General features: G+C 39.1%; 1 protein-coding gene across 5 annotated transcripts in view; it reads right to left on the bottom strand.

Moving 5' to 3' along the window:
- Nucleotides 1-26,831, bottom strand: part of SLC66A1L (solute carrier family 66 member 1 like) — a 57,880-nt gene that overhangs the window by 7,103 nt on the left and 23,946 nt on the right. Inside the window, exons 3-5 of one of the 5 annotated variants that reach the window (XM_031009480.3) lie at nucleotides 22,714-22,843; nucleotides 21,978-22,066; nucleotides 15,100-15,741 (exon numbers count right to left, since the gene is read on the bottom strand). In XM_031009480.3, coding sequence (XP_030865340.1) covers nucleotides 15,687-15,741; nucleotides 21,978-22,066; nucleotides 22,714-22,843 — 274 coding nt within the window. In that variant the 3' untranslated portion in view covers nucleotides 15,100-15,686. Of the gene's footprint in view, nucleotides 1-15,099; nucleotides 15,742-21,977; nucleotides 22,067-22,713; nucleotides 22,844-24,120; nucleotides 24,714-26,831 lie in introns of those variants that run through there. The other 4 variants (XM_063703537.1, XR_008678221.2, XM_063703538.1 and 1 more) reach the window with 4 other exon arrangements.

Genomic DNA, 26,831 nt, shown 5'->3' with positions numbered 1-26,831 from the left:
ATAGTATATATTATGTATTAGAATTTTTAAAAATGACTCTTCAGTTTATTTAACTTTTCAATTAATCATCCAACTACCCATCCCTCTTGCATAAGCTAATAGGAACACTACTGAAAAAGCTGCCATGCCAATGAAGGATTGCATCAAGGTGTGATTTTCATAAGCAAAGAAGACGCAAGAGCTGCCTTTATGACTTGCTAAGCTCTGGGCAGCATCTGACAGACTTGAGGATTAATACAGTTTCTTTCCAAACAAAGAGTTCAGGGCAACTGCCTGTGAAACACCATCATAACAGAGACATACTTTCTGGATAAGTGGTTACAGTTACATCACAGCTCCCTCACCTCTCTGGCCTGAGGAGGAATGTCTGCACTGGGGTCTCCTCCCAGCCATGCCTACCTGCACAGGTTGACGTCCACTCTGCAGCGTTTCATCCAACATTTGCAAAGGACCTACTCTGCATCAGCCACCTGCACTTTAAAAATGCTTGCAATCTTTTCCAGAATGAGTTGAATCCACAGTTTATCAATATGTTTTATTTATATCAATAGGAAATAAGACATTTTATAATTACCTACAACACAAAGTATGTGCAACAACATTCAACCAGAGTCTGCTTTAAGAGACCAAGGTGTCATACAAAACACATCTGGGTGATTTTTTGTACATTAAAAAAAAAAAAAAAAGAACCACTATTGAATAAAGTTAGAAACTTTACAATTTGCTAAGCTCTGGGCAGCAAAGTAATTTAATTTACTTTGTAGTAAACTAAATTTACTACAGATTAGTATTTCTACAGATTTTCAGATAGTAATTTCTACAGATTTTCAGATCAACTACAATTTTTCGGTTGCAGAAAGCATTAACGATAAACATGTTTTTTATTCTGTCACCGATGCCTGTGGTTGGGGCAGCATGTTATAGAATGAATGTGTTGCACGGAGAAAAGGCAAGAACTCATCCCTTCACCAAGAAAAGCATCAACACAGCAAGTTCCTCAACACACCATGGACAGAGGCTGCAGTGCAGGCTTTAGGATTCATCCTCATTAGCAGGTAATGGCTCTCCTTCCAGCACCACCACCAAATTGGGTCGTCGTGTCCTCTGCCTGTACTACGGAATGAACTGTGCAGTCACCTAGTGTGTTCTTCTTAAGGAAAAAAATTAAAGGGCTTATTAATTCTGACATGATTTACAGAATTACACTGCAAATCATCAGGTCTTTCCCCCTTATATTAAATCTGAGATACAGGAAATTGATCCAGTTCTCATAGTTCTCTCACCCCATTACTTATCTATAAGCTTATTTCCTTTTGTTCTTCTCCAAGTTCTTTTTCAGTGTTGTTTCCCTTTCCTTATCTTTGCCTTCCTCGCATGTTCCCTGGCTTGCTTATTTTCCTTTAAATCCTACACCAAAGGAATTAAAACAAAAAAATTTAAAAAAAAAAAAACCTCTTGAGTTGAATATAGAGAATAGACAAAGAATTCTAAAGTCAGAAAGACTATTAAAAAAAAAAAGACCTAATTCAGTTATTTCCATTATTGACTAGCAAACTGAGGTGCAAAGAGGTCAAAGCTGGTTCTAGCAGAATTCTTTGGCTCTATTTGTTCATATTTGTTGCTCTCCAGTTGCTACTAGTACAGGGACTTGGTGAAGCACAGACCAGGCTGTGCTCTCTTTGAATTCACCAAGTGCCTTTCCTCCAAAAACAGCAAGTCTCAGGTGTCATGTGTAAAACTGCTTTGTCAACTAAAAAACTTTTTTAAAACACTGTTATCACTATAGACTGGGATGACATTTGCATCTCAATTTTCTGAAGTCACATCTAGGCAAAGTTAAGGGCTTGTGAGTATGAAAACTTTATTTAATAAGATCCCTGGTGTGCATCCTCACTGAAGGGAGTTCAATCAACACCTCGATAGGTCGCACACCTTAAAAATTCTCACACTTATCAAAAAGCCCCAGAACTTTTAGGAGAAAAATAACAAGGAGGGTATCACATGCTTGGACAAAGTGTTACTCTTGTCAGCTCCCTGGATCACTGGTGAATCCATTGTCTTTGGGGAAACAGACTTTTTTTTTTTCACTTTAAACTAGAAGAAAATTCATCTTCTGAATACTCTGAGCATCTTCCCTCTCCCTTTTGTTTATTTATTTTGCTTTTGCTTCATATTGAGCCAAGCCACTCCCTGGCCTTGTCTCCAAATTTGAGATACTCTGCCTTTGGCCCAGGAATTTCTAGAATTAATTTTCTGGCTGTGCAGTTTTCTCCAGGTATAACATTCCATACAAGCAATGAAAAATACTGCATGTAGCTCCTCAGTCTTTTCTATCTGACAATCCCAAGGGATACTGCCTTCACTGCTTTCATTTATTTAAAATATAAGGTAAATTTTGCTATTAAGAAATGGAGTGGAATTGGGCTGGGCGTGGTGGCTTTTGCCTGTAATCCCAGAACTTTGGGAGGCTGAGGTGGGTGGATCACCTGAGGTCAAAAGTTTGAGACCAGCCTGACCAACATGGTGAAACTCCATCTCTACTAAAAATACAAAAACTAGCTGGGCATGGTGGCAGGCGCCTGTAATCCCAAGTACTCGGGAGGCTGAGGCAGAAGAATCACTTAATCACTTGAACCCAGGAGGCAGAGGTTGCAGTGAATGAAGATTGCAGCATTACACTCCAGCCTGGGCAACAGAGCAAGACAAAAAGAAAGAAAGAAAGAAAGAAATAGAGAAAGAAAGAAGAAGAAAGAAAGAGAAAGAAAGAAAGAAAGAAAGAAAAGAAAGAAAGAAAGAAAGGAAGGAAGGAAGGAAGGGAGAGAGAGGAAGGAAGGAAGGAAGGAAGGAAGGAAGGAAGGAAGGAAGGAAGGAAGCAAAGAAAGGAAAGAAAGGAAAGAGAGTGAAATTGTACTAACCTCTCCTGTCTCTCATCTGATCACATAGACATTGAGGAGGTTCTATGCTACTGTCATCTAATATTAGTTTAGATTTAGCTGATTCATTGAGAGGAGGCAGTGAGAGTGAAGACAATCCTGGTTATCTTTCAAGGTGGCTGAGCTCAACTTAGTACTTCCAGGACCTGAAATCCCTCTGCCATTTCTTAGCAGAGCCACAACATCCTGGCATAGCATGAACAAAACATAGGCTACAGAGATTCCACCTGATGCTAGGGTAGGATCCCACAGGATGAAGGGAAGAGATCTGACCTAAAGATGAAGGGGAAATTGAGTGAATATTTTTAACCTTAGCCACTGAATCAGGAACTAAAGCAGAAAGCAGGAGAAAATGAATACAAATAATATCATTCATTCTTGATTTAAACAAAATTTTGAAAGAGTTTGCTAAGAACAGAAATTGTCACCAAGAGTGTTGGAGTCAGGCTAGCTGTAGTTTGTGACTGGTCTGACAAAGGCTAACTCTTGCCCAGATGTCCAATAAAAACACTTAGCAAGTATCATTTCCATAAGGCTTTGTCTACTTGAAACACAAGCCAATTGTTTGGGTCCAAGTTATGAAGCAAGGTCTCACAAAGGTTATGGGGTGAGGAGGCCTGATGACAACTAAATTGCTTTAAATGGAGCTCAAAATACCACCTTAAATATTCTCCTCTCCCAAGAAATGCTTAATCATAAATCAAGTAGTTCAAAATGTATTAAAAATGACAAATAGAGCAAGCACTTACATCTCATTTTTTTCTTTTAATTCACTGATGCATCAAAGATTTCTGAAGGATATTATTACACACAAAAAAGATGAAGTACACCAGGAATGCAAGATTCCAGGGATAAAAGAGGAGATTAAAAATCAAATGGTGGCCCAGACTTAATGCTAAAAATTATTCTGAAAATAGACCTATGCACTTTAAGACAAGGAGATGAGGACTGTCTGCTCTGAACTTGTAAGGAGTGGTGAATCTCACAATAATTGGACACATGTTTCTCATCTTTGAAAAACTTATGAATCCATTTTAATGCATTAAAGTTCATGGGTATTATTTGTCTACAAGTAAGCTTTCTTCTCCCTCTTCCCACTGTGCATTCCTTAATGGGGTTTTGATTTCAATGGGGGAAAAAAAAACCTTCCAAAACTCACTAATGTTTTCTGAATTGCCATCAGGCTAACTTTAGAAGGAGTTTTTAAAAATGTGCTAAATGAAACTTTCCATGCAAGAATCCCTGATATGCCAGTATTTCTAGAAAATAAGTTCTTTTTTAGTGTCCCTTCTGCTGTATGTAGAAATTCTCAGCAATAAGAATTATTAAGTGCCTAACCCAAGATTCAAATTTGTCCTGACCTGGAATAAATCAGAAAGTGGCTCGGGTAGAAAAGTCTAGCCTGGCAAATAACACACCTCCTTAAAAGACACTGTTTCCAAGCACTTGGATGGCTCAGTGTGAAAGGAGGAGCTAACTCTCCGGAGCAACTCTGATTTCTGTCTTCCTTATGATTATAAATACCTAGAGAATTCAACCAATTCTCAAGGCAGTGAGCCTGCCTTTTCTTTATAGACTTTTTTCAGTCTACTTGGAAACATCTGTTTTTAATTGAATTTGGATTTGAAACTAATTTCAGGAGAGATTGGATTCAGGCTCCAATCAAGTTGGAACAGAGAGATTATTGCTTATACACGTATCCTAAAATTCAGGGAGGCTTGAGGCCAAGGATACCACACTTCCTGAATGCATGCATGAGGCACATACATTTAGAAATGAAAAAGGAATGGTCTAATTCTCTTGGGAAAACTTCTTTAAGGCCAATGATTCTGGGTTTTGGGTTACAGCTTTTAGACAGGATTCGATTTTGGGAAAGGTCAGTTAGAGGACAATGTCCTCCCATGTGCTCCATATCTGGAGCAGAAGATTAAGCATTCACGTGATCAAGTTAAAATAAAAACAGAATTTTGGGTTGTTCAGTGAAAAGGTCATAAATCTACCCTACTCTGCCAATTTGTTTTATTATTATTATTATTTGTATAAATTTAAGGGGTAATTGTGTTACATGAATATATTGCATGGTGGTGAAGTCAGGCTTTGAAAGAAATGGAAACAACACTATCATCTAACCACAATTTTTCTCTGCTAGTCTCTCAATGGCAAGAAGCCCCTTTCTTCCATTCATGCTCACCTTCCCCTGATTCCCATCTTACTAGAAGGCTGAAGAAGGAGAGATGACTTAAGATTTCCCCTTTGTTCTCTTCTGGGACTCCCTGCTGAGCACAGGAGCTCAGGAATCATCCAGACCTTGTTGCTCACTCAATGTATTCCTCCTAACTGTCTGCCTCAGAGTATTCTATTTTAAATGAGGCTCTTATTTTTCTGCTTCTCAGAAACATCTTTGGTGAACTCATTAGTCATCTGTCACAAAGTACTGAAAATCATAAAGAGCTGCTAAAGTGCAAGGGACCATTTTCATTTTCTTTAATGGCTGAGTCCAAAAAATAAAAGTAAAATTCATGCCAAGAATTCTTCAGTGATTATTTGACATTTTGACAATCCATAAAATAAACCTTGGATTCCTCACTTTGCAATCAGACTGACAGCTTATGCCAATTTTATCAAGCCTATCATAAATATATACCCCTATGTTTCTTGAAACTCAAAGTACCAATGAGCCAAAGAACACAGAGATATTTCTATTTAACTACATAACTATGATAAATTTTAGTAATGTATTAGGGTTCTCTAGAGGGACAGAACTAATAGAATATATATATAATATATGAAAAATATAGGATATATGAAATATATCTTTTTATTTATAGTTCATATATAATATATATGAAAAATAAAAAAATAATATTATATATTATATATATAATATATACCTATAAAGGGGAGTTTACTAAGTATTAACTCACATGATCACAGGGTACCCCAATGGGCTGTCTGCAAGCTGAGGAGCAAGGAAGCCAGTCTGAGTTCCAGAACTAAAGAACCTGGAGTCCGATGTTCAAGGGCAGGAAGCATCCAGCACAGGAGAAGGATGTAGGCCGGGAGGCTAGGTCAGTCTCTCCTTTTCACATTTTTCTCCCTGCTTTATTAAGGGAGGAGACCACCCCTCATATTGTCTTATGCCCAATTTCTGCCTCCAAAGAAAGAAGTAAAAACTAAAAGGCACAAATGAAATCCACAAGCAGGCAGCCCAGCGCCACACCCTGGGCCTGGTAGTTAAAGATTGACCCCTGACCTAATCAGTTATGTTATCTATAGATTACAGACATTGTATAGTAAAGCACTGTGAAAATTCCTGTCCTGTTCTGTTCCGATCTAACTACCGGTGCATGCAGCCCGCAGTCACATACCCGCTGCTTGCTCAATCGATCACGACACTCTCAAGTGGACCCTCTTAGAGTTGTGAGCCGTTAAAAGGGACAGGAATTGCTCACTTGGAGAGCTCGGCTCTTGAGACAGGAGTCTTGCCGATGCTCCCGGCCGAATAAACTGCTTCCTTCTTTAACTCGGTGTCTGAGGGGTTTTATCTGAGGCTTGTCCTGCTACATTTCTTGGTTCCCTGACCGAGAAGCGAGGTGATTAACGGACGGTCAAGGCAGCCCCTTAGGTGGCTTAGGCCTGCCCTGTGGAGCATCCCTGTGGGGGACTCCAGCCAGCTTGAGCGACGCGGATCCTGAGAGTGCTCCCAGGTAGGCAATTGCCCCGGTGGAACGCTTCGCCGGAGCAGTGAATGGCAGGCCCCCGTGGAGGATCAACACAGTGACTGAACACCAGGAAGGAACTGGCACTTGGAGTCCAGACATCTGAAACTTGGTAAGACTAGTCTTTGGAACTTGCCCACTCCATTTGAGTGGAAGCATTGCCTGATCACCCACAGCGTGCCTGTACTGGCATTTTGGTTTTTGTTTTTGACTTGACTTGGATTGCTTGATACTTTGGTTTTGGTTTTGACCTGGCTTGGATTTCTTGATACTCTGATTTTGGTTTTGATTCTGGTTTGGTGTAAACTGTAAAAGTATGTGTGTCCTTTTTACCCGTTCTTTGTTTTGTGGTGTGCATGTGGTGTGAGCGTGGTGTTTTGCCTCGAGGAAACATGGATCAGGCACAAAGTAAGCCCATCCCACTAGGAACTATGTTGAAAAATTTCAAAAAGGGATTTAAGGAAGACTGTGGAGTCACCATGACACCAGGAAAACTTAGAACTTTGTGTGACATAGACTGGCCAACATTAGAGGTGGGTTGGCCATCAGAAGGAAGCCTGGACAGGTCCCTTTTCTCAAAGGTATGGCAGAAGGTGTCCTGTAAGCCAGGGTACCCAGACCAGTTCCCATACACAGACACTTGATTACAGCTAGTTTTGGACCCCCCCACAGTGGTTAAGAGGATAGGCAGCAGCAGTACTAGTAGCAAAGGGACAGTTAGTTAAGGAAGGTTCTCTCTCCACCAGCCAAGTGAAGTCAGCACCAAAAGTTCTGTCCGACCCAACACCAGAAGAATCATGGCAGGAATTGGTACCAGCAGTACCCCCTCCTTATAGACAGGAAGGGCTGCCCACCCCTGAGCCCACAGCACCTACACCTCCACCAGATAACCACACCCCTAGACCACCCAGAGTAGGCAAAAGAGGAAGTGAAGCAGCAGGAGAAAGTCCTCCATTGGCAGCTCGCTTATGGCCCAAGACTGGAATCCAAATGCCCTTGAAAGGGCAGTGATATACTGGGGTAGATGAGGACGGACACACGATGGAAAGGCGTGCCTTTGTGTAATCAACCTTTCACCTCTGCTGACCTCCTCAATTGGAAAAATAATACTCCATCTTACACTGAAAAGCCTCAAGCTTTAACTGACTTGCTCCAAACTATTATACAGACTCATAATCCTACTTGGGCTGATTGCCACCAGCTATTCATGTACCTCTTTAACACAGATGAAAGGCAAAGGGTGCTCCAGGTGGCAACTAAGTGGCTATAGAAGCACATCCCAGCCGATTACCAAAACCCCCAAGAATATATAAGAATTCAGCTGCCAGGAACAGACCCCCAGTGGGACCCGAACGAGGGACCAGACATAGAGAGGCTAAGACGGTACCATGAGGCATTAATAGAAGGTCTAAACAAAGGGGCTTAAAAGGCTACAAATGTAAATAAGGTCTCTGAGGTCATCCAAGGAAAAGAAGAGTCCAGTGCAATTCTATGAAAGTCTGTGTGAGGCTTACCGTATGTACACTCCTTTTGATCCAGATAGCCCTGGAAATCAGCGCATGATTAACATGGCCTTAGTTAATCAAAGCTCAGAAGATATCAGGAGAAAACTGCAGAAACAGGCTGGGTTTGCGGGTATGAATACCTCACAGTTACTGGAAATAGCCAATCAAGGGTTTATGAATAGAGATGCAACGAGCCGCAGAGAAAGCCATAAGGAAGGCGAACGCCAGGCTAGGCGAAATGCCAACTTACTGGCCACGGCCATTAGGGGAATTCCCCCAGAAGGAGAGGGAAAGGGGGGTTCCGGGAAGAATACCCAGTCTAATCGCCCATGCTTGCAACATAACCAATGCGCCTATTGTAAGGAAATAGGACATTGGAAAGATAAGTGTCCCTGACTGGAGGAAAAGCAAGGTGATTCGGAACAAAAGAACTCAGATAAAGATGAGGGAGCTTTGTTCAATCTGGCTGAAGGGCTATTGGACTGAAGGGGACTGGGCTCAAGCGCCTCCAAGGAGGCCATGGTCAGGATTCAACTGGGGACAAGAACATTAAGTTTTTGGTCAATACTGGTGCTGAACATTCAGTAGTGACCACCTTGGTTGCCCCCTTATCCAAGAAAACCATTGATATAATCAGAGCAACACAAGTTTCCACTAAGCAGGCTTTCTGTCTACCATAGACCTGCTCGGTGGGGGGAAGTGAGATAGTTCACTAGTTCTTGTACATGCCTGACTATCCCTTGCCCTTGCTGGGAAGAGACTTGCTTAGCAAGCTGAGTGCCACCATCTCTTTTACAAAACATGGCCCTTACGGTCCCCCGGGAAGAAGAATGGAGACTTTTTCTGACCGAGCCAGGCCGAGAGACAAAACCAGCTCTAGCTAAGTGATGGCCCCGAGTATGGGCGGAGGATAATCCTCCGGGACTGGCGGTCAACCAAGCCCCCCTACTCATAGAAGTTAAGCCTGGGGCCCAACCAATTAGACAAGAGCAGTATCCAGTTCCCAGAGAAGCTCTCGAAGGAATCCAGGTTCATCTCAGGCGCTTGAAAGCCTATGGAATTATAGTTCCTTGTCAGGCTCTGTGGAACACCCCCCTCCCGCCTGTCCATAAGCCAGGGACAAAGGACTACCACCCAGTACAGGACTTGTGCCTGGTCAACCAAGCTACAGTGACTCTCCACCCAACAGTTCCTAACCCTTACACATTGTCAGGGCTGCTGCCGGCTGAGGACTGCTGGTTTACCTGTCTGGACTTAAAAGATGCCTTCTTTAGCATCAGACTAGCTCCTGAGAGCCAGAAGCTATTTGCCTTTCAGTGGGAAGATCCGGAGTCAGGTGTCACTACTTAGTACACTTGGACCCGTCTTCCCCAAGGGTTCAAGAACTCCCCTACTGTCTTCAGGGAGGCCCTGGCTCGATACCTGCAAAAGTTTCCTGCTAAACACCTAGGCTGCGTCTTGCTCCTGTACGTGCATGACCTTCTGCTGGGGCAATCCACAGCAGTCTGGTGTGCAAAAGGGATGGATGCCCTGCTTCGGCACCTGGAGGACTATGGGTATAAGGTGTCCAAGAAGAAAGCTCATGTCTGCAGACAGCAGGTACGCTACCTGGGATTCACTATTCGGAAAGGGGAGCGCAGCCTGGGGTCAGAAAGAAAGCAGGTCATCTGCAGCCTACTGGAGTGACGAATAGAGCAACCTAGAACCAGAAGGCAAGTAAGGGAATTCCTAGGAGCTGTGGGGTTTTGCAGATTATGGATTCCAAACTTTGCAGTACTAGCCAAACCTTTGTACAGGGTTACAAAGGGGGGTGACCGGGAGCCTTTTGAATGGGGGCCTCTACAACAGCAAGCCTTTTGTAAGTTAAAGGAAAAATTTATGTTGGCCCCAGCCCTAGGACTACCAGATGTGACAAAGCCCTTTACACTCTATGTGTCAGAAAGAGAAACAATGGCAGTTGGAGTTTTAACCCAGACTGTGGGGCACTGGCCAAGGCCAGTGGCCTATCTCTCAAAACAACTAGATGGGGTTTCCAAAGGCTGGCCACCACGTCTAAGGGCCCTGGCAGCAACAGCCCTGTTAGCACAAGAAGCAGATAAACTAACCCTTGGGCAAAACCTGAATATAAAGGTCCCCCATGCTGTGGTAACTTTGATGAATACCAAAGGACATCATTGGCTAACAAATGCTAGATTAACCAAGTACCAAAGCTTGCTATGTGAAAATCCCCACATAACTATTGAAGTTTGTAACACCCTAAATCCCGCCACCCTGCTCCCAGTATCAGAGAGCCCAGTCAAGCATAACCATGTAGAGGTGTTGGATTCAGCCTATTCTAGCAGACCTGACCTTCGAGACCAGCCATGGGCATCAGTAGACTGGGAGTTATATGTGGACCGGAGCAGCTTGATCAACCCACAAGGAGAAAGATGTGCAAGATATGCAGTGGTAACTTTGGATGCTGTCATTGAAGCCAAACCTTTGCCACAGGGCACTTCAGCCCAGAAGACTGAGCTCATTGCTTTAACAAGGGCTCTAGAACTCAGTGAAGGTAAGACTGTAAACATCTACACTGACTCTCAATATGTCTTTCTAACCCTCCAAGTGCATGGAGCATTATATAAGGAAAAGGGCCTGTTAAACTCTGGGGGAAAGGACATAAAATATCACAAGAAATTCTACAACTATTAGAGGCAGTGTGAAAACCTCAGAAGGTGGCAGTTACGCACTGCAGGGGACACCAGCAAGCCTCCACCTCAGTGGCCTTAGGAAACTCTCGAGTTGATGCAGAAGCTCGAAAAGCAACATCTACCCCTTACCGGGCATCAGTAGCAGCCCCTTTACTCCCTCAAACACCTGACCTGGTACCTACCTATTCTAAGGAAGAAAAAGACTTCTTCCATGCAGAAGGGGGGCAAGCAATAAAAGGAGGATGGATCAGACTGCCAGATGAGAGGGTAGCTGTGCCACAGTTGCTGGGAGCCACAATCTTATTGGCCAGGCACGAAACCATGCATCTAGACAAGAGTCACTTGAAAAGTTGTTAGGCCGGTACTTCTAAGTCTCACACTTGCCAGCCCTTGCCAAAGCAGTAGCACAACAGTGTGTTACTTGCTGACAGCACAATGCAAGGCAGGGCCCCACTGTTCCACCCAGCATACAAGCTTATGGAGCTGCTCCTTTTGAGGATCTTCACAGAAGATGCTTTTGAGGATTTCACAGAAATGCTGAAATGTGGAGGTAACAAGTATTTGCTGGTTCTTGTGTGTACTTACTCTGGATGGGTGGAGGCTTATCCAACATGAACTGAAAAGGCCTACGAGGTAACCCGTGTGCTTCTCTGAGATCTTATTCCTAGGTTTGGACTGCCCTTATGAATCAGCTCAGATAACAGGCCGGCGTTTGTGGCTGTCTTGGTACGGAAGACAGCAAAGGCATTAGGAATCACTTGGAAGCTATGTGCCACCTACCGACCTCAGAGTTCTGGAATGGTGGAGTGAATGAATCGGACTATCAAAAACAGTTTAGGGAAAGTATGTCAGGAAACAGGATTAGAGTGGATACAGGCCCTTCCTATGGTATTGTTTAAAATTAGATGCACTCCTTCTAAGAAAAAAGGATACTCCCCTTATGAAATACTGTATCATAGGCCTCCTCCTATACGACGGGAGCTTCCAGGCACTCCCCAAGAGTTAGGTGAAATTGAATTACAGCGACAGCTACAGGCTTTAGGAAAAATTACACAAACAATCTCAACTTGGGTAAATGAGAGGTGTCCCATCAGCTTATTCTCCCCAGTTCACCCTTTCTCTCCAGGTGATCACGTGTGGATCAAGGACTGGAACAGAGCCCCTTTGCGGCCACGGTGGAAAGGACCTCAGACCGTCATCTGGACCACCCCCATGGCTGTAAAGGTAGAAGGAATCCCAGCCTGGATCCACCACAGCCATGTGAAACCTGCAGCCACTGAAACCTGGGAGGCAAAACCAAGCCTGGACAACCCCTGCAAAGTGACTCTGAGGAGGACAACAAGCCCTGCTCCAGTCACACCCAGAAACTGGTCTACGCATGACTGAAGCATGAGGAGAATCATCATGGGACTCGTTTTCCTTATAATTTGGACTTGTATAGTAAAACTTCCACTGATATTCCCCACAGGGAGGACTGCTCTCAGTGTATACATCAGGTTACTCGAGGTAAGGCAACAAGTTAAAACAATCTTTCTGTTCTATAGTTACTATGAATGCTTAGGATCTTTAAAAGGAACATGTTTATATAATGACACTCAGTACAAAGTATGTAGCCCAGGAAACGACTGACCAGATGTGTGTTATGACCCCTCTGACCCTCCCATGTTCACAGTTTTTGAAATAAGATTAAAGACTGAAGACTGGTGGGGACTCCTAAATGATACAAGTAAAGTGTTAGCCAGAACAGAAGGAAAAGGGGTGCCTAAACGCATAATATTGAAATTTGATGCCTGTGCTGTCATTAATAGCAATAAGTTAGAAAGGGGATGTGGCTCTTTTAGTTGGGAAAAAGGCTATATGACCTAAAATAGTACATTTGTCATGAATTAGGACTGTGTGGAAATGAATGTGGATACCGGTCTCGTGTCATTTGGGCCACTTGGATAAAAAATGAAAAGGATCCAGTCCACTTTCAGAAAGGGAAAAATGGCCCTTCCTGTACTAAGGGACAATGTAACCCCTTAGAGCTAGTAATAACCAATCCCTTGATCCTCGCTGGAAAAAAGGGGAGCGTGTGACCTTAGGAATCGACGAGGCTGGACTGGATCCTTGAGTAAATATCTTGGTTCAAGGAGAAGTTTCAAACACTCTCCTGAACCAGTATTTCAAACTTTCTATGATGAACTAAATGTGCCAGTACCAGAAATTCCAGGAAAAACAAGAAATTTGTTTTTGTAATTAGCTGAGCATGTAGCCCAGTCTCTCAATGTCACTTCATGTTATGTATGTGAAGGAACTGTAATGGGAGATCAATGGCCATGGGAAGCCTGAGAATTATTACCTACAGACCCAGTTCCTGATGGATTTCTGGCTCAAAAGAATCACCCTCATAATTTCTGGGTCCTAAAATTCCCAATTATTGGACAATATTGCATAGCTAGAGAAGGAAATAATTCCCTCACCCTGTAGGACGACTTAGTTGTCTGGGACAGAAACTGTATAATGCTACCAAAAAAACAGTCACTTGATGGATTTCAAATCACACAGAGAGGAATCCATTTAGTAAATTCCCAAAGTTGCAAACCATGTGGACCCACCTGGAGTCCCACCGGGACTGGACAGCCCCCACTGGATTATACTGGGTAAGTGGGCATAGAGTTTATGCCAGATTACCTGACCAGTGGGCAGGTAGTTGTGTTATTGGCACTATTAAACCATCTTTCTTCCTAGCCCATAAAAACAGGTGAACTCCTGGGCTTTCCTGTCTATGCTTCCCACAAAAAGAGAAGCATAGCTATAGAAAATTGGAAAGATGATGAATGGCCCCCTGAGAGACTCATACAATATTATGGGGCTGCTACTTGGGCACAAGATGGCTCGTGGGGATACTGGACCCCCATTTACAAGATCAACCAAATCATACGGTTATAAGCTGTCTTAGAAATAATCACTAATAAAACTGGCAGGGCCTTGACTGTTCTGGCCTGGCAAGAAACTCAGATGAGAAATGCTATCTATCAAAATAGATTGGCTCTTGAATACTTGCTAACAGCTGAAGGAGGGGTCTGTGGGAAATTTAACCTCACTAATTGCTGTCTACACATAGATGATCAAGGGCAAGTAGTTGAAGACATAGAGATATGACAAAACTGGCACATGTGCCTGTGCAAGTGTGGCATGGATTTGATCCTGGGGCCATGTTTGGAAAATGGTTCCCAGCGTTAGGAGGATTTAAAACTCTTATAATAGGAGTTATAATAGTAATAGAAACCTGCTTACTGCTCCCTTGTTTGCTACCTGTACTTCTTCAAATGATAAAAAGCTTCATCACTATCTTAGTTCAACAAAATGCTTCAGCACATGTGTACTATATGAATCACTATCGACCTGCCTTGCAAGAAGACATGGGTAGTGAGAAAGAAAGTGAGAACTCCCACTATTGTGTGAGATTCTCAAAGTAGGGGAATAAGGGAGACCACCCCTCATATTGTCTTATGCCCAATTTCTGCCTCCAAAGAAAGAAGAAGTAAAAACTAAAAGGCAGAAATGAAATCCACAAGCAGACAGCCCGGCGCCACACCCTGGGCCTGGTAGTTAAAGATCGACCCCTGACCTAATTGGTTATCTTATCTATAGATTACAGGCATCGTATAGAAAAGCACTGTGAAAATCCCTGTCCTGTTCTGTTCCAATCTAATTACCAGTGCATGCAGCCCCCAGTCACATACCCCCTGCTTGCTCAATCGATCACAACACTCTCAAGCAGACCCCCTTAGAGTTGTGAGCCGTTAAAAGGGACAGGAATTGCTCACTCAGAGAACTTGGCTCTTGAGACAGGAGTCTTGCCAATGCTCCCAGCCAAATAAACTGCTTCCTTCTTTAACTTGGTGTCTGAGGGGTTTTGTCTGCAGCTTCTCCTGCTACATTATATTCTAGCTGCTCTGGCAGGTGATTAGATGGTGCCCACCCAGATTAATGGTGGGTCTGCCTTTCACAGCCCACTGAATCAAATGTTAATCTCTTTTGGCAACACCCTCACAGACACACCCAGGATCAATGCAATCAAATTGACACTCAGTATTAATCATCACAAGTAAGTTTAGATATTGAGAACTAATAGCACCCTCATATTTGTTTCCTACATACAAATGATAAATGTAGTTTTAAACATTATTGCCAATTTTCATTAAATTCATTGACCAATCATTCTAAATGTTTTATTTACCATAAACTATTAATTCATGAGACTCACTTTTATCAACAAAAGGCAAGGCATCAGTTATCATTTATTAATTCAAAGTGTTCTCTGTAGAGATTTTCAGAGATGGTAAGGTTTTTTCTTAATATCTGCTATTATAATTTTAATAAAATTTCATATCTAAGATGTGTTAATTTCAATGCTTCTAAACTTGGCCCCACTTTTTTTTTTATCAGAAGAACCAAAGAAACCAAGAAATCTTCATCTGAATTTGATCCTTTGCTAGAATAATAACAATTAGGAGACTTTGGGAAAGAGAAGACTTCCCTTATAAATGAATATTTCAAATATAATAATGAAATGGCTATAGCATTAGCTATTTACACTTCTTAGAATATATATATATATATATATATATATATATATATATATATATATATACTTTTTGGGTGATATATTAAGTATCTATACATGTTTATTCTCTAATGGCAATCTGATGGCAAAAGACACAAAAGAGTTAAGGAATAAGATTCCAAAACTTGCAATAAGCCAAGGAAGATGATGCACAAAGTAAGTATTCTTGTGACACTTAGCAGCTGGTGCCTTTAAAACCACACCAAGTCCATACGTGAAGTTCCCAATCATGGCCAATGCAAACAGCAGAAATGAAGTTCCTTTAGTAGATCTTCTTCAGAACTAACAACAGAAGCAAGGATGACAGTAGTTGTTATTTTCTCTTCACTATACAGTAGACAGGTTCACAAATCACCCAAGTTTTAAATTGTATTTCATTATCATAAATATCTTCTGATTGTAAAAAAAAAAAAGTTTATTGTACAAATGTTGGAAGATGTGGAAAACATGAAGGCTAAAATAATATCACCCATAATCTCAATACTCAGAAAATATTCTGACTCATTTCTTTCTTTTTATGCAAGGTACATGACTATACACAGTATACGTAATATTTTGTTATATCCTTTTCTCCCGTATTATATATTATAATAATTTTTGCATGTCATTAAAAATTATTTATCAACATTTTTAAATTGCTCCAGAATATTCCACTGTATTCAGCATTTGAGTTGTCCCCAAACTTGTAGATGGCATTTTTACAAATTCCTCAGTACATACATATTTCTCCATCTTTCTGGTAATTTCCATAGAATTGATATCTAGATGTGAAATTCATACTTTAAGGATATTGACACAAACCGTCAAAATGTCTTCCCGAAAGACTTTTAAACATCTACTCAGCAGTGTATGAATGTGCAAACAAACCCTATTCTTATCAGCTGTGATTCCTGTAATTTCTTTATATTTGCTAATTTATAGACTAAAAAGTTGTTATTTTATTTCACATTTATTTAATTCCTAGAGAAGTTAAATTATTTTTCATGTTTGTTATTTTTCATGTTTTTTTTCTTTTTTAGAGAGAAAGTCTTGCTCTGTTGCCCATGTTGGAGTGCAGTGGCACAATCTCGGCTCACTGCCACCCCCACCTCCTGGGTTCAATCAATTGTCCTGCCCCAGCCTGCCAAGTAGCTGGGACTACAGGCGCATGCCACCATGCCCGCCTAATTTTTTATTTTTTATTTTTTGTATTTTAGTAGATATGGGCTTTCACCGTGTTGCCCAGGCTGGTCTTGAACTCCTGAGCTCAGGCAATCCACCCCCCTTGGCCTCCCAAAATGCTAGGATTACAGGCGTGAGCCACTGCCATTTCTTCTTTTTTTAATTATCCATTTTTGAGTCCTATGTAAATTTTTATATAGGACTGTTTTTTCCTTTTGGTTTATAGAAATTCTTACTAACATTCTGTTCTTTGCCATATGTGCTTCCTATCTATTTTGTATGTTTTGGTTTTATACCTATATTTGATGTACAGACATGTTAAATATTTATAGTTAATTCTATAAATTTTTTCCCTTATCCATTTCTCTTAAGATTCAAAAGTACTAAGATATAAACATTTAAAATATTATCTATGTGTGATAATGATAACAATTAGTATCCTTTTAATCATGCAGTCCAGTACCGGATTGGGAGTTAGTAAATGTTAATCTACTGTGAAGCTGCCTCTTGTGCTCATTTTTAAGGCAATTCTGAGGGAGAGACTATAATATTCTCCCCTGAAAAAAGTACTGCTTGCATGAAGCTTCTTTATTCAATGTCTGTAGTGTACTCCCTTGTTGATGACTGGATTATTTATTCTTCTACATATTACCTTTTGCAATACTTTATTTCAAAATATTGACAAACATGTGAGACTATTTTGACCAGATGGAAACTCAAATGAATGAATTACAGAAAATTACTCTTTTACTCCCATTAAACATTCAGAAATTCAGTTAGAGTTTTCAGTTTCCAGGACCTTTGGTAAATAAAAGAATATACTATTGGAAATTCGAATAAACAGTGGGTGGTTGAAAATTCAGAGAGATAAAGTACACATGTACACGTTGGGTCCCTTCTAGGTTGCCACAATGAAGCATATTAGTTGCAAAGTGCAAGGGAATCATGTCTTTTTCACAAGTTGAACACAACCACAACATCCATGCCAAATGCTTTGCATAATTTATTGTGACTTCATTACACTGCCATTAATATGCAAACCCAGGAAAACAGATTTAGACAACAATTCCAGCTGATCTAAATTCTGCTGCCTAAACTTGAAGGAGCTTAACAAACAAACAAAAAATTGATCAAGAATCGATTCTTGTGACTTTGACTTCCATATTGTTGGTCCCAAAAGCACTACTCAGAATTCCAAGATCTCTTCCAAAGGTAGACACAAAGTCATAAGAAGCACTTTTGATTCATCAGAATAAACAGAGCAAATAACGTACTTACATTTCTATATAGTTGGGGAAATCGAGATCCCAAGTAGAATACACAAAATACATAGCCACAAATAAAGCCTAACATTTCAACTATGCCAACAGCATCCTGAAAGCAGTAACATAAAAAGATTGATAGTATTAAGGATCAATCTAAACATACATTAGAATCTAAATATTTTAAGGGAAATGGAAGGTCATTGGACAAAACTAGGGTGGAAGTATTTATTCTCTGCAGCCTTGTTATTTTGGAGGCCAATGAATATTAATCATCTTTCTAGGATGGGTGGTATTCCCTAATCAAGTAGTAACATCATTTTTTCATGCATGTGGATATGCTAAGTTGCTTTGAATAATGGCACTTAAGATTTGGAAAAAATAACTTCAGTGTAAGTGTATCTATGGGGTTTCCATCTGGATTTCTGGTTCAACCCCACAGAACTCTTTCTCTGAGTACCTGCCTGTAGATGGGCCAAGTGGGCAGGTTCACCAGAAGAATGGGTCTCCTCAGTCTGGGTCAAGCCTTTCTGCCCATCAGCCTGCATCCCAAAAGGAAAGAAGGTGCTTTCTGGATTTTCAGGATCTTACTGAGCCCCAGTCAATTCTAATATATTAAAGCACACTACCAGCGAAATCCCAAAGGATTGAAGTTTCTTAGAAGTTTTTCTAAAAGTTAATAAAAATTCTTTCTTGTATTTTTTATTGGGAGAACATGGAGAGAGGTGGGGATTGAGCCCTGGCATTCTGTCATTTCGTTTTTGAAATAAAATACTTCCTGGACTAACCTCAGCACTTCTACATTATTTTTGTGGAGGTTATAAAATTAACAACGAAAAATTCTGCAAAAATATTTCTAAAGTGACCAAAAAATAGATATAAAACAAAGAATTGATGGGCTTTTCAAATAAAGATTACCTTTTTTGCTTCTGTTGAAGTCTCATGTTGATTCTTCATCAAAAATAGACTTGGTATTGCCACCGACAGCATAATGCACACTGGCACCCAAGTCACACATAAATTCTGCAGGCTTCTACCCCCTAGTGCTTAAAAGCAACCAGGGCAATGGTGAACAACTGCCACAAGCTGCTGAAATGATGTCCAATGGCACACATATTTACTGCAGCTAAATACCCCTTATCTGGTATTTAATCTCCAGAATACTTGAGTTTTCAGAATGGTTACACAGCAAACATCATCCAGAAAAAAATATGCTGTTTAGTTAGAACTCAAGATCACTAAGTGCATCTGAGAATAGGATAACCACAGAAAGCACCTGATGGACGGTTGTGATTGGCTGGATCAATTGTAGGAAAGGAAAGTGCTACTTTAATTGCCCAGTTACACATTTACAAGCTCGATGCATCCATCCTAGTGCTGACAGGCCTTGGGAGGGAACAGCAGACAAGAAAGAAGAACACTGCAGAAATGAAGCAGGACGATAGCACAGAATACGATCAGAGGAGATTAAAAGTGGTGTCAGTGGCAACAGTAGCCAACAGAAATTAAAGGCAGCAACAGGGAGTGTGATTCAGGCCTCTGAGAGAAGGAGAGAGGAAGCAAAAAGCCCTGAGCTTAAGACAGATAAAAAGCAAGGAGACTATGAAAAACCCAGGCACCACTGGAACATGCTAAGCAGGTTTCCAGAGATATGGAAGAGCAGTCATTTAATCGACAAACTCTTACTAAATGCCTACATTCTTAGCAACCAAGAATGCAAAACTAAATAATTTATGCCCCTACTCCAAGAGACTGTAAATTAAATCATTACATCCTATGGATCTTATTTCCTAAATCTGCATCTAGATGACTCAAAGTTTAAATCAGCAGAGCCAGGTCAAGGTACATTTTGGAAAGCTCTCTGAGGAAAAAATCAAAAAGCACCTGATCCATAACTGTTAACTATACAGAGCAGAGTGACTCATTCTCCATGGGCAGTGGCTGGCTATGTTCTTACTCTATCAGTTAATGATAAAAGCTTGAGAACTTCCAGGAGTGGTGGTCAAATTGAACACTCTTATTCAGGAAGCTAGGAAACACTGGGATGAAGAATCTTGGTAAAAGTGAAAGACAAAACCAAAAACCACAAGCTAACAAACATACAAAAACCTATGTTTAAGTAGGAAACATGTTTCCTTATAAACCAGACAATCATCTACCATGGGTTGGTAGGGGCAGGGTAGGTCCATGCAGCTTTAACCTCTATATTCTATTTTTAATTTCTTAGTTATGTTGCATCCGTACCAGGGTTAGCATCAGCAGACATCAGACACACAGATATCTGACTGCAACATTCTGGCTAAATCATTCCCACTTGTTTAACATAAAAACTGATGAAGCATTTATTTTAAAACATTTGTAGAGTTATAACTGCAAAGGTAGGGCTCATGGCTTCTCATATATTGCAACCACATGTTAAGACAATAGACTTCAATAAAAAATTACCTTCAGACACATTTTATATTTGAAGGATTCGCTTTATCCCTCAACATTCCAGGTTGGATAGCCCATCGAGCACATGTTCCCTGGTGAAACTTAATTTTTTTTGAACTCTGCATTGACCCTAAGTTTAACAGCATTCCAAATTCAGTCTACTTTGCCCACAGAAGATATTGCAGCTAAGCAAAAGTCTGTTCCAGAAACCTCATAAACTGTGTGAGTTGCTCAATTTAGCCCTGAGGGAGTAAATTGAAGAGAGCTGGGCTGTCATACTGTTTTAGACTGTTTGCCACAGAAATTCAGGATTAGTTCCAGATAGATTAAACTAGTTACGGTGGTGACTATTTATATATATATGTCCCTTATCTTAGTGACCTTTTACCAAATGGCTCCTTTATTTTAGTTCTTGGTGCCATTATTTAGTTATTATACTTAAAGTAGGTCTGGTGGGGGTAGCGGGCAACACAGGGGACGGAACTGATTGGGTGCCCTTTAAGTACCAAATGCTTTACTGGAGATTTCCATATATTTCACAATTCATTCATTCCACCACTATTTGCCGAATGTCGGCTATGTACTCAGTCTGGAAGAAGATTGAGACAGTCCCTGTTCTTATAGAGCTTATGAGTCACATGACACCAATTACACTGTAAATCAGCTTGATACATACCTCATATCACTTTAGGTTGATTTTGAAATCTAATCCCTCTACCAGCTGGCTGTGTGAGCTCAGTCCAATTTGTGGATGCCTCGATTTCCTCAATTGTATAAAGGAGTTTGCCATGGAAAATAAGCGAGTTCAAGGAGCACATATAAAAGGTCTTTCACCATGCCTGGTACACAACTGGGGGTCATCTTCCTGCCTTCCTCACTGTAGTATCCAGTGGGATTTGTATTTGATTTGTAGATTTGAGTAGCTGTTCCCATCCTTGTAATAGTTACAACCACCAGGGGGCAGTAGAAAAAATACGCTCCACCCATCCCAAGGGGAAAAATGGAGCCACTCTCATAGGTGTATAGCTAAAAGCAAATTTCATTGTTGGGCTGGCTCATAAATACACACGTGAAGAAACAGTCATTTAAAAACACAGCAAACAAAGCAAAAATAAAAATAATATTCAGTTATTCAGCAAATCTATATTGCAGGCCTATTCTGCACCAGCCTCTGAACATTAAAATAGTGCCTGTCCCAATGGGCGATATGAAGATTAAATAAGTTACAATGGAAGTGACAAATGGTAAGCACTTAAAAACTATTTGTGGCTATTATCCTGTGGAGGATATGTTTTTAGATTAGCCACAAGAGAAAAGTGGTACTGCCTATCACCTGCAGGAACCTCTAAAAGCATTTGACTATTCCTGCCAATCTCTCTTTCCTTTTTCTGATTAATCATTTCTGTTTATTTTCCAATAACATAGATGTGTTAATGTGTCCAATGACACATACCAATTTAAAAAAAGGTAATAACATGGAATATAAATATGCCACATCTGAAAATTCTCAAAGGACTCACTTGGATGGTTGAGAGAAATGTTATGTCTTATCAAAATATGCCTTACTCATTAAAAATAACTAGAAAATGCTCTATCAGTTTTTAAATGAGAAAATGTTCTATTACAAACAGAAGTATTGGAATGAACTATTATCAATCTTACATTTTTTTCTTCTGATTCTTTAACCTGTAGTACATGAATTGTGAGAGTATGATTATATCCGTGTTCATGTCGAAGATGGCTGTAAAAATCTGGAGTGGTAGATAAGGATGGACATCCATAAACATAAAATCCAAGGCCACCATTATGCAATATATACAGGATAGTGTATGAAGGTGACAAAGTCATTTACATGATTAAATACATTAACAAAGTATTCTAAAAGGTTACAAATATTCCACTTTATTTTTTTCATTTCAATACTACCGTAGAAATATTTGCCTATAGCCACTGACTATATTTTTAATCATGACTCTCATTGTAAACTATGTGTCAGCAACAGTGGATTATTGTTCAACCTTAGTATAGAAAAGAATAAGAATCCCCTAATGGCAACATATCATGTTCAGCTACCTTGAGGCAAGAAAATATTAAAACTGTATGAAGAAAAGGAATTAAAACTGGATGTAGACTTTAAAAATATATCTGAAAACAGACAGACCTCTATTCTACTGTAAAAAATTTGCCACATTAAGAGGGTTGTCAGATACAGAACACTTATGCAATATTTAGAGCAGGTCTATACTAAAAAAGTATTTGTTGTTTATCTGAAATCCAAATTTTACCGAGTATCCTGTATTTTGTTTGCTAAATTTGTGAACTCTACACATGAAGCCCTCCATACACACATAACCCAGAACCTTCACTGTTTTGAAGATAAATCTGGAGAAACTTTTACCTGAATAGGCAGTTGGTTAGTCAGGTAGCAGCCTTTGAAATTTGTCAGGTCTCCACCTATCCAGCAAACCAGAAAACCCAGAGAGACTGCTTCATCCACTCTTCCATTTCTGTAGGCTACAAAGAGCTGACTGGAAAGTGACAATAGACAAATAAACACTTGGAACACAGAACTTAATGAGCCAACTCAACACCAGATAAAAACAAAACCGATGACGTACAGCAATAAGACATCTCATTCACTTCCATTTAAGCCTCTAGGACTCTTTTTAACCCGTCTTCATTCATAGCACAGAGCAAACATATCTAAAACCTAAAAGAAGCTCAGTGACAATACTAAAACATTAATGCCTTTTATGTCTGCCTTTTATATTTTCTATTATAATTTATATATATGTCCTAAGTACATGTTTATTCTTTCTTGGCCTCATAGTGGGGGAAGATATTAAGTCATGTAATTAGACAGAATAGATATATCACTAAAACATAAGAATAGTGTTTATCAGTGATTACATTTTCAAAGCCAGTATCTATTTTTTCTTTTAAATTGACTTCTAATCAAGTTGCCCACATGCAGGTGGACAGGTGGACAAACAGATAAATTAATGTGAAAATCTATTTGGCTCCCTACGATGACAGCACTCATGCGGAAACATTTTTAAAAATCTTGGGTCCTGGGATCCAAAAGACCTGAAGACATGGCTTATCACCTGTGGGACATCAGACAATTACTTAATCTCTCAGAATCTCACTTTCCATATCCATAAAGTAAGATTAACTTTTTAAACCAGAAGTGTTTATTGCAGGAAGTTGACCAAGGTTTGGCTAAATGATGACCATAAGCCACCAGTGGTAGAACTGGGAATCAGCCTAAAGCTCCTGACTCCAAATTTATAATCTTTCACTACCACATATACTAGCTAAAAGTTAATATTTCCAGAATTCACATCTGAGATCATAATCCCACTCACATCAATGCTGAGTCATTCCTCCATTAAGCGGTGGTATATATACCAATGTGATTTTCAAAAGACTTTTTTTTATGTTTCAGATTTCCAAAGCATCTGAGGACTGACTGTATTCTCTACCTTTTCCCAGTACTTTATAAACAGATGACCTATCTAGGCACATATATTTTACAAATTCCTTTGAGGCAGCTCTCTTTTGCTTGAGATTTTTTTTCTAGGGTAGATGTAGTTGGTATCTGACTTCTAGTTATAAATAAACTTAGCAAGAATGGAAAACTTTCCCCTGTAGGACTAAATTGCTTGGATTTTTTTAAAAAAATTATCCCCATGCCCACAAGAAAAGAATAGCATAATGCAATATCTCACCAAAGACTATTTAAATTTTTACTCTTATCAAAGAACATATTGAAAAGGAATTCAACATAGGATGGTGAAGAGGTAAGGTACATATGCTTTATTGCCTTTCTGATTACTAAATATAAAAGATTTGTATATCTTAATTGAGAAAAAAGTAGTCAGTATAATGTATTAACCATCTTTCTGTTATATTCCAAAATGTTTTAGTGATGCTTTTAACACCTTCAAAATATACAATACAAAGAGAACATTTGTTCAATAGCAAGCCCAAATAGTTTGAAAAAATACTTAATATAGAAATATTTAAACATTTTTTTAAATAAGAAATTATGAACAAGAGTGTTACACTATAGACTTGAAATCCAAGATTCTTAACTTATGAGAGAGCAACAAACAGAAAACAGACAATAGAAACCAATTCTATAATCATGCTACAGTATTCCCGGGAGTTGGACACACATCTTGCAGGAGATGCCAAATCCATAAAGTCCCAGTCACACAAAACTTCCTGTCCTCTACTGAGGAGATACGCAGTTGCACCTGTGATTCCATAATTAAAGTCTGGATGGTTGATGTTGCTGGTTCTTGGAAAATGCAATTTAATGTCAGAAGGAATCTTTCCTTTTAAAACAATGCTTTGATTCATACTGAAGTTGGCTACAAATTGTTTTCAAATCTGTAAAAATTAAATGTAAAAAAATAAATATTGTGTAATATTTTTTCTTAGAAAACATTGTTGAAAGAAATTAAAGAAGACTTAAATAAACAGGAAGACATTCCATATTCATGGATTGGGAGACTTAATATTGTTAAGATGGCAAAACTACCCAAAGTAATCTACAGATTTAATGCAGTTCTTAAAATTCCAACTGCCTCTTTTACAAAACTGCACAAGTTGATCGTAAAATTCATATGTAATTGCAAAGAATACCAAATAGTCTAAACAACTCTGAATAAAGAGAATAAAGTTAGAGAACTAATACTTTATAATTTCAAAATGTATGACAAAGATAGTAATCAAAACAGTGTGGTAATGGCATTAGAAAAGACATATAGATAAATAGAATAGAATGGAGCATCCAAAAATAAAACCGTACATCTATGGTCAATTAATTTTGACAAGGGAGCCAAGACCATTCAATAAGGAAAGAATACTTTTTTCAACAAATAGCAGTGGGACAACTGGATAACTACATGTAAAAGAATGAAGTCGAACTCTTACCTCACACCACATACAAAAATTAACTCAAAATAGATAAAAAGCTTAAATTTGAGAATCTATATAACTCTATAAAATCTAGAAAACATAGGGATAAATATGTATGAGCTTGGATTTGACAACAGATTCTTAGACATGACCCCAAAAACACAAGCAACAAAAGAAAATATAAATTAGACTTCATCAAAATTTAGAAACTTTTGTGCATCAGAGAACATTATAAAGAAAAGTGAAGAGCCAACCCACAGAATGAATAAGACCTAGCATTTGATAGTACAACAGGGTGGCTATAGCCAACAATAATTTAATTGTACATTTTGTAATAACTAAAAGAGTATAATTGGATTGTTTATAACATAAATGATAAATGCTTGAGGATATGGATACCTCATTTTTCATGATGTGAGTATTACTTATTGCATTCCTGTATCAAAGTATCTCATGTACCCCATAAACATATACATCAATTATGTACATCAATTAAGTAAAAAATAATACAAATTAAAAATTTTTTAAAAGATCACAGTGAGACACAGTATAATTGTCAAATTCAAAGACAAAGAATAAGTTTTGAAAGCAGCAAGAGAAAAGAGTCATGTCCAAGGGAGCCCCCATGAGACTATCAGTGGATTTCTCAACAGAAACCTTGCAGGCCAGAAGGAAGTGGGGTGATATATTCAAAGTACTAAAAGGTTAAAACTTCCTACTAAAAATACGCTATCTGACAAGGTGTCCTTCAGAAATGAAGGAGAAATAAAGACTTTCCCAGATAAACTGAAGCTGAGAGAATTCATCATCATTAGACCTGCCTCACAAGAAACGCTAAGGAGAGTCCTTCAAGTTGAAATAAAAGGATGCTAGAAAGCAACATGAAAGAATATGGAAGCATAATACTCATGGGAAAAGGTAAATATATAGACAAATGCAGAATACTGAAATACTGTAATCATGGTGAATAAATAACATTTAACTCTGGTATTTAATTTAAAAAAAAAGTATGAAAAATAAATATAACTATAAAATGTTAATAGATACACAATATAAAAAGATGTGATTTGGGAAATCAATAATATAAAGTATGTGGGGTAGTAGAAGTAAGATAATACAGTATTTGTATGCAATTTATGTTAAGGTTGTTATCAACATAAAATAGATTGTCATAAATATAAGATAGTTTATGTAAGTCCCCTGGTAACCACAAAGAAGACATCTATAAAAAATACAGAAGAGAAAATAATCAAAATGTGCCACTTGAAAAATAAAATCAATGAAACACAAAGAAAGATAGAGAGGAGACAAGGGACAAAAATCTACAAGACAAACATAAAATAATTAATATAATGTTAATAATAAGTACTTTACTATCAGTAATTACTTTATATATAAATGGGTTAACCTCCTCAAATAAGCCATAAAGTCACTGAATGGATTTTGAAAAAAGATTCAACTATATACTGTCTATAGGAGACCAACTTTAGATTTAAGTACATGCATAGACTGAAAGTAAAAGGATGGGAAAAGATAATCTGTTTAAATGGTAATTGAAAAAGACCAGATGTGACCATAGTTATGTCA

Source organism: Gorilla gorilla, chromosome 2 (genome assembly GCF_029281585.2).
Source record: "Gorilla gorilla gorilla isolate KB3781 chromosome 2, NHGRI_mGorGor1-v2.1_pri, whole genome shotgun sequence".
Lineage (NCBI taxonomy): Eukaryota > Metazoa > Chordata > Mammalia > Primates > Hominidae > Gorilla > Gorilla gorilla.
The sequence above is the reverse complement of the archived record's forward strand: the minus strand, read 5'-3'. Positions and strand labels throughout refer to the sequence as shown.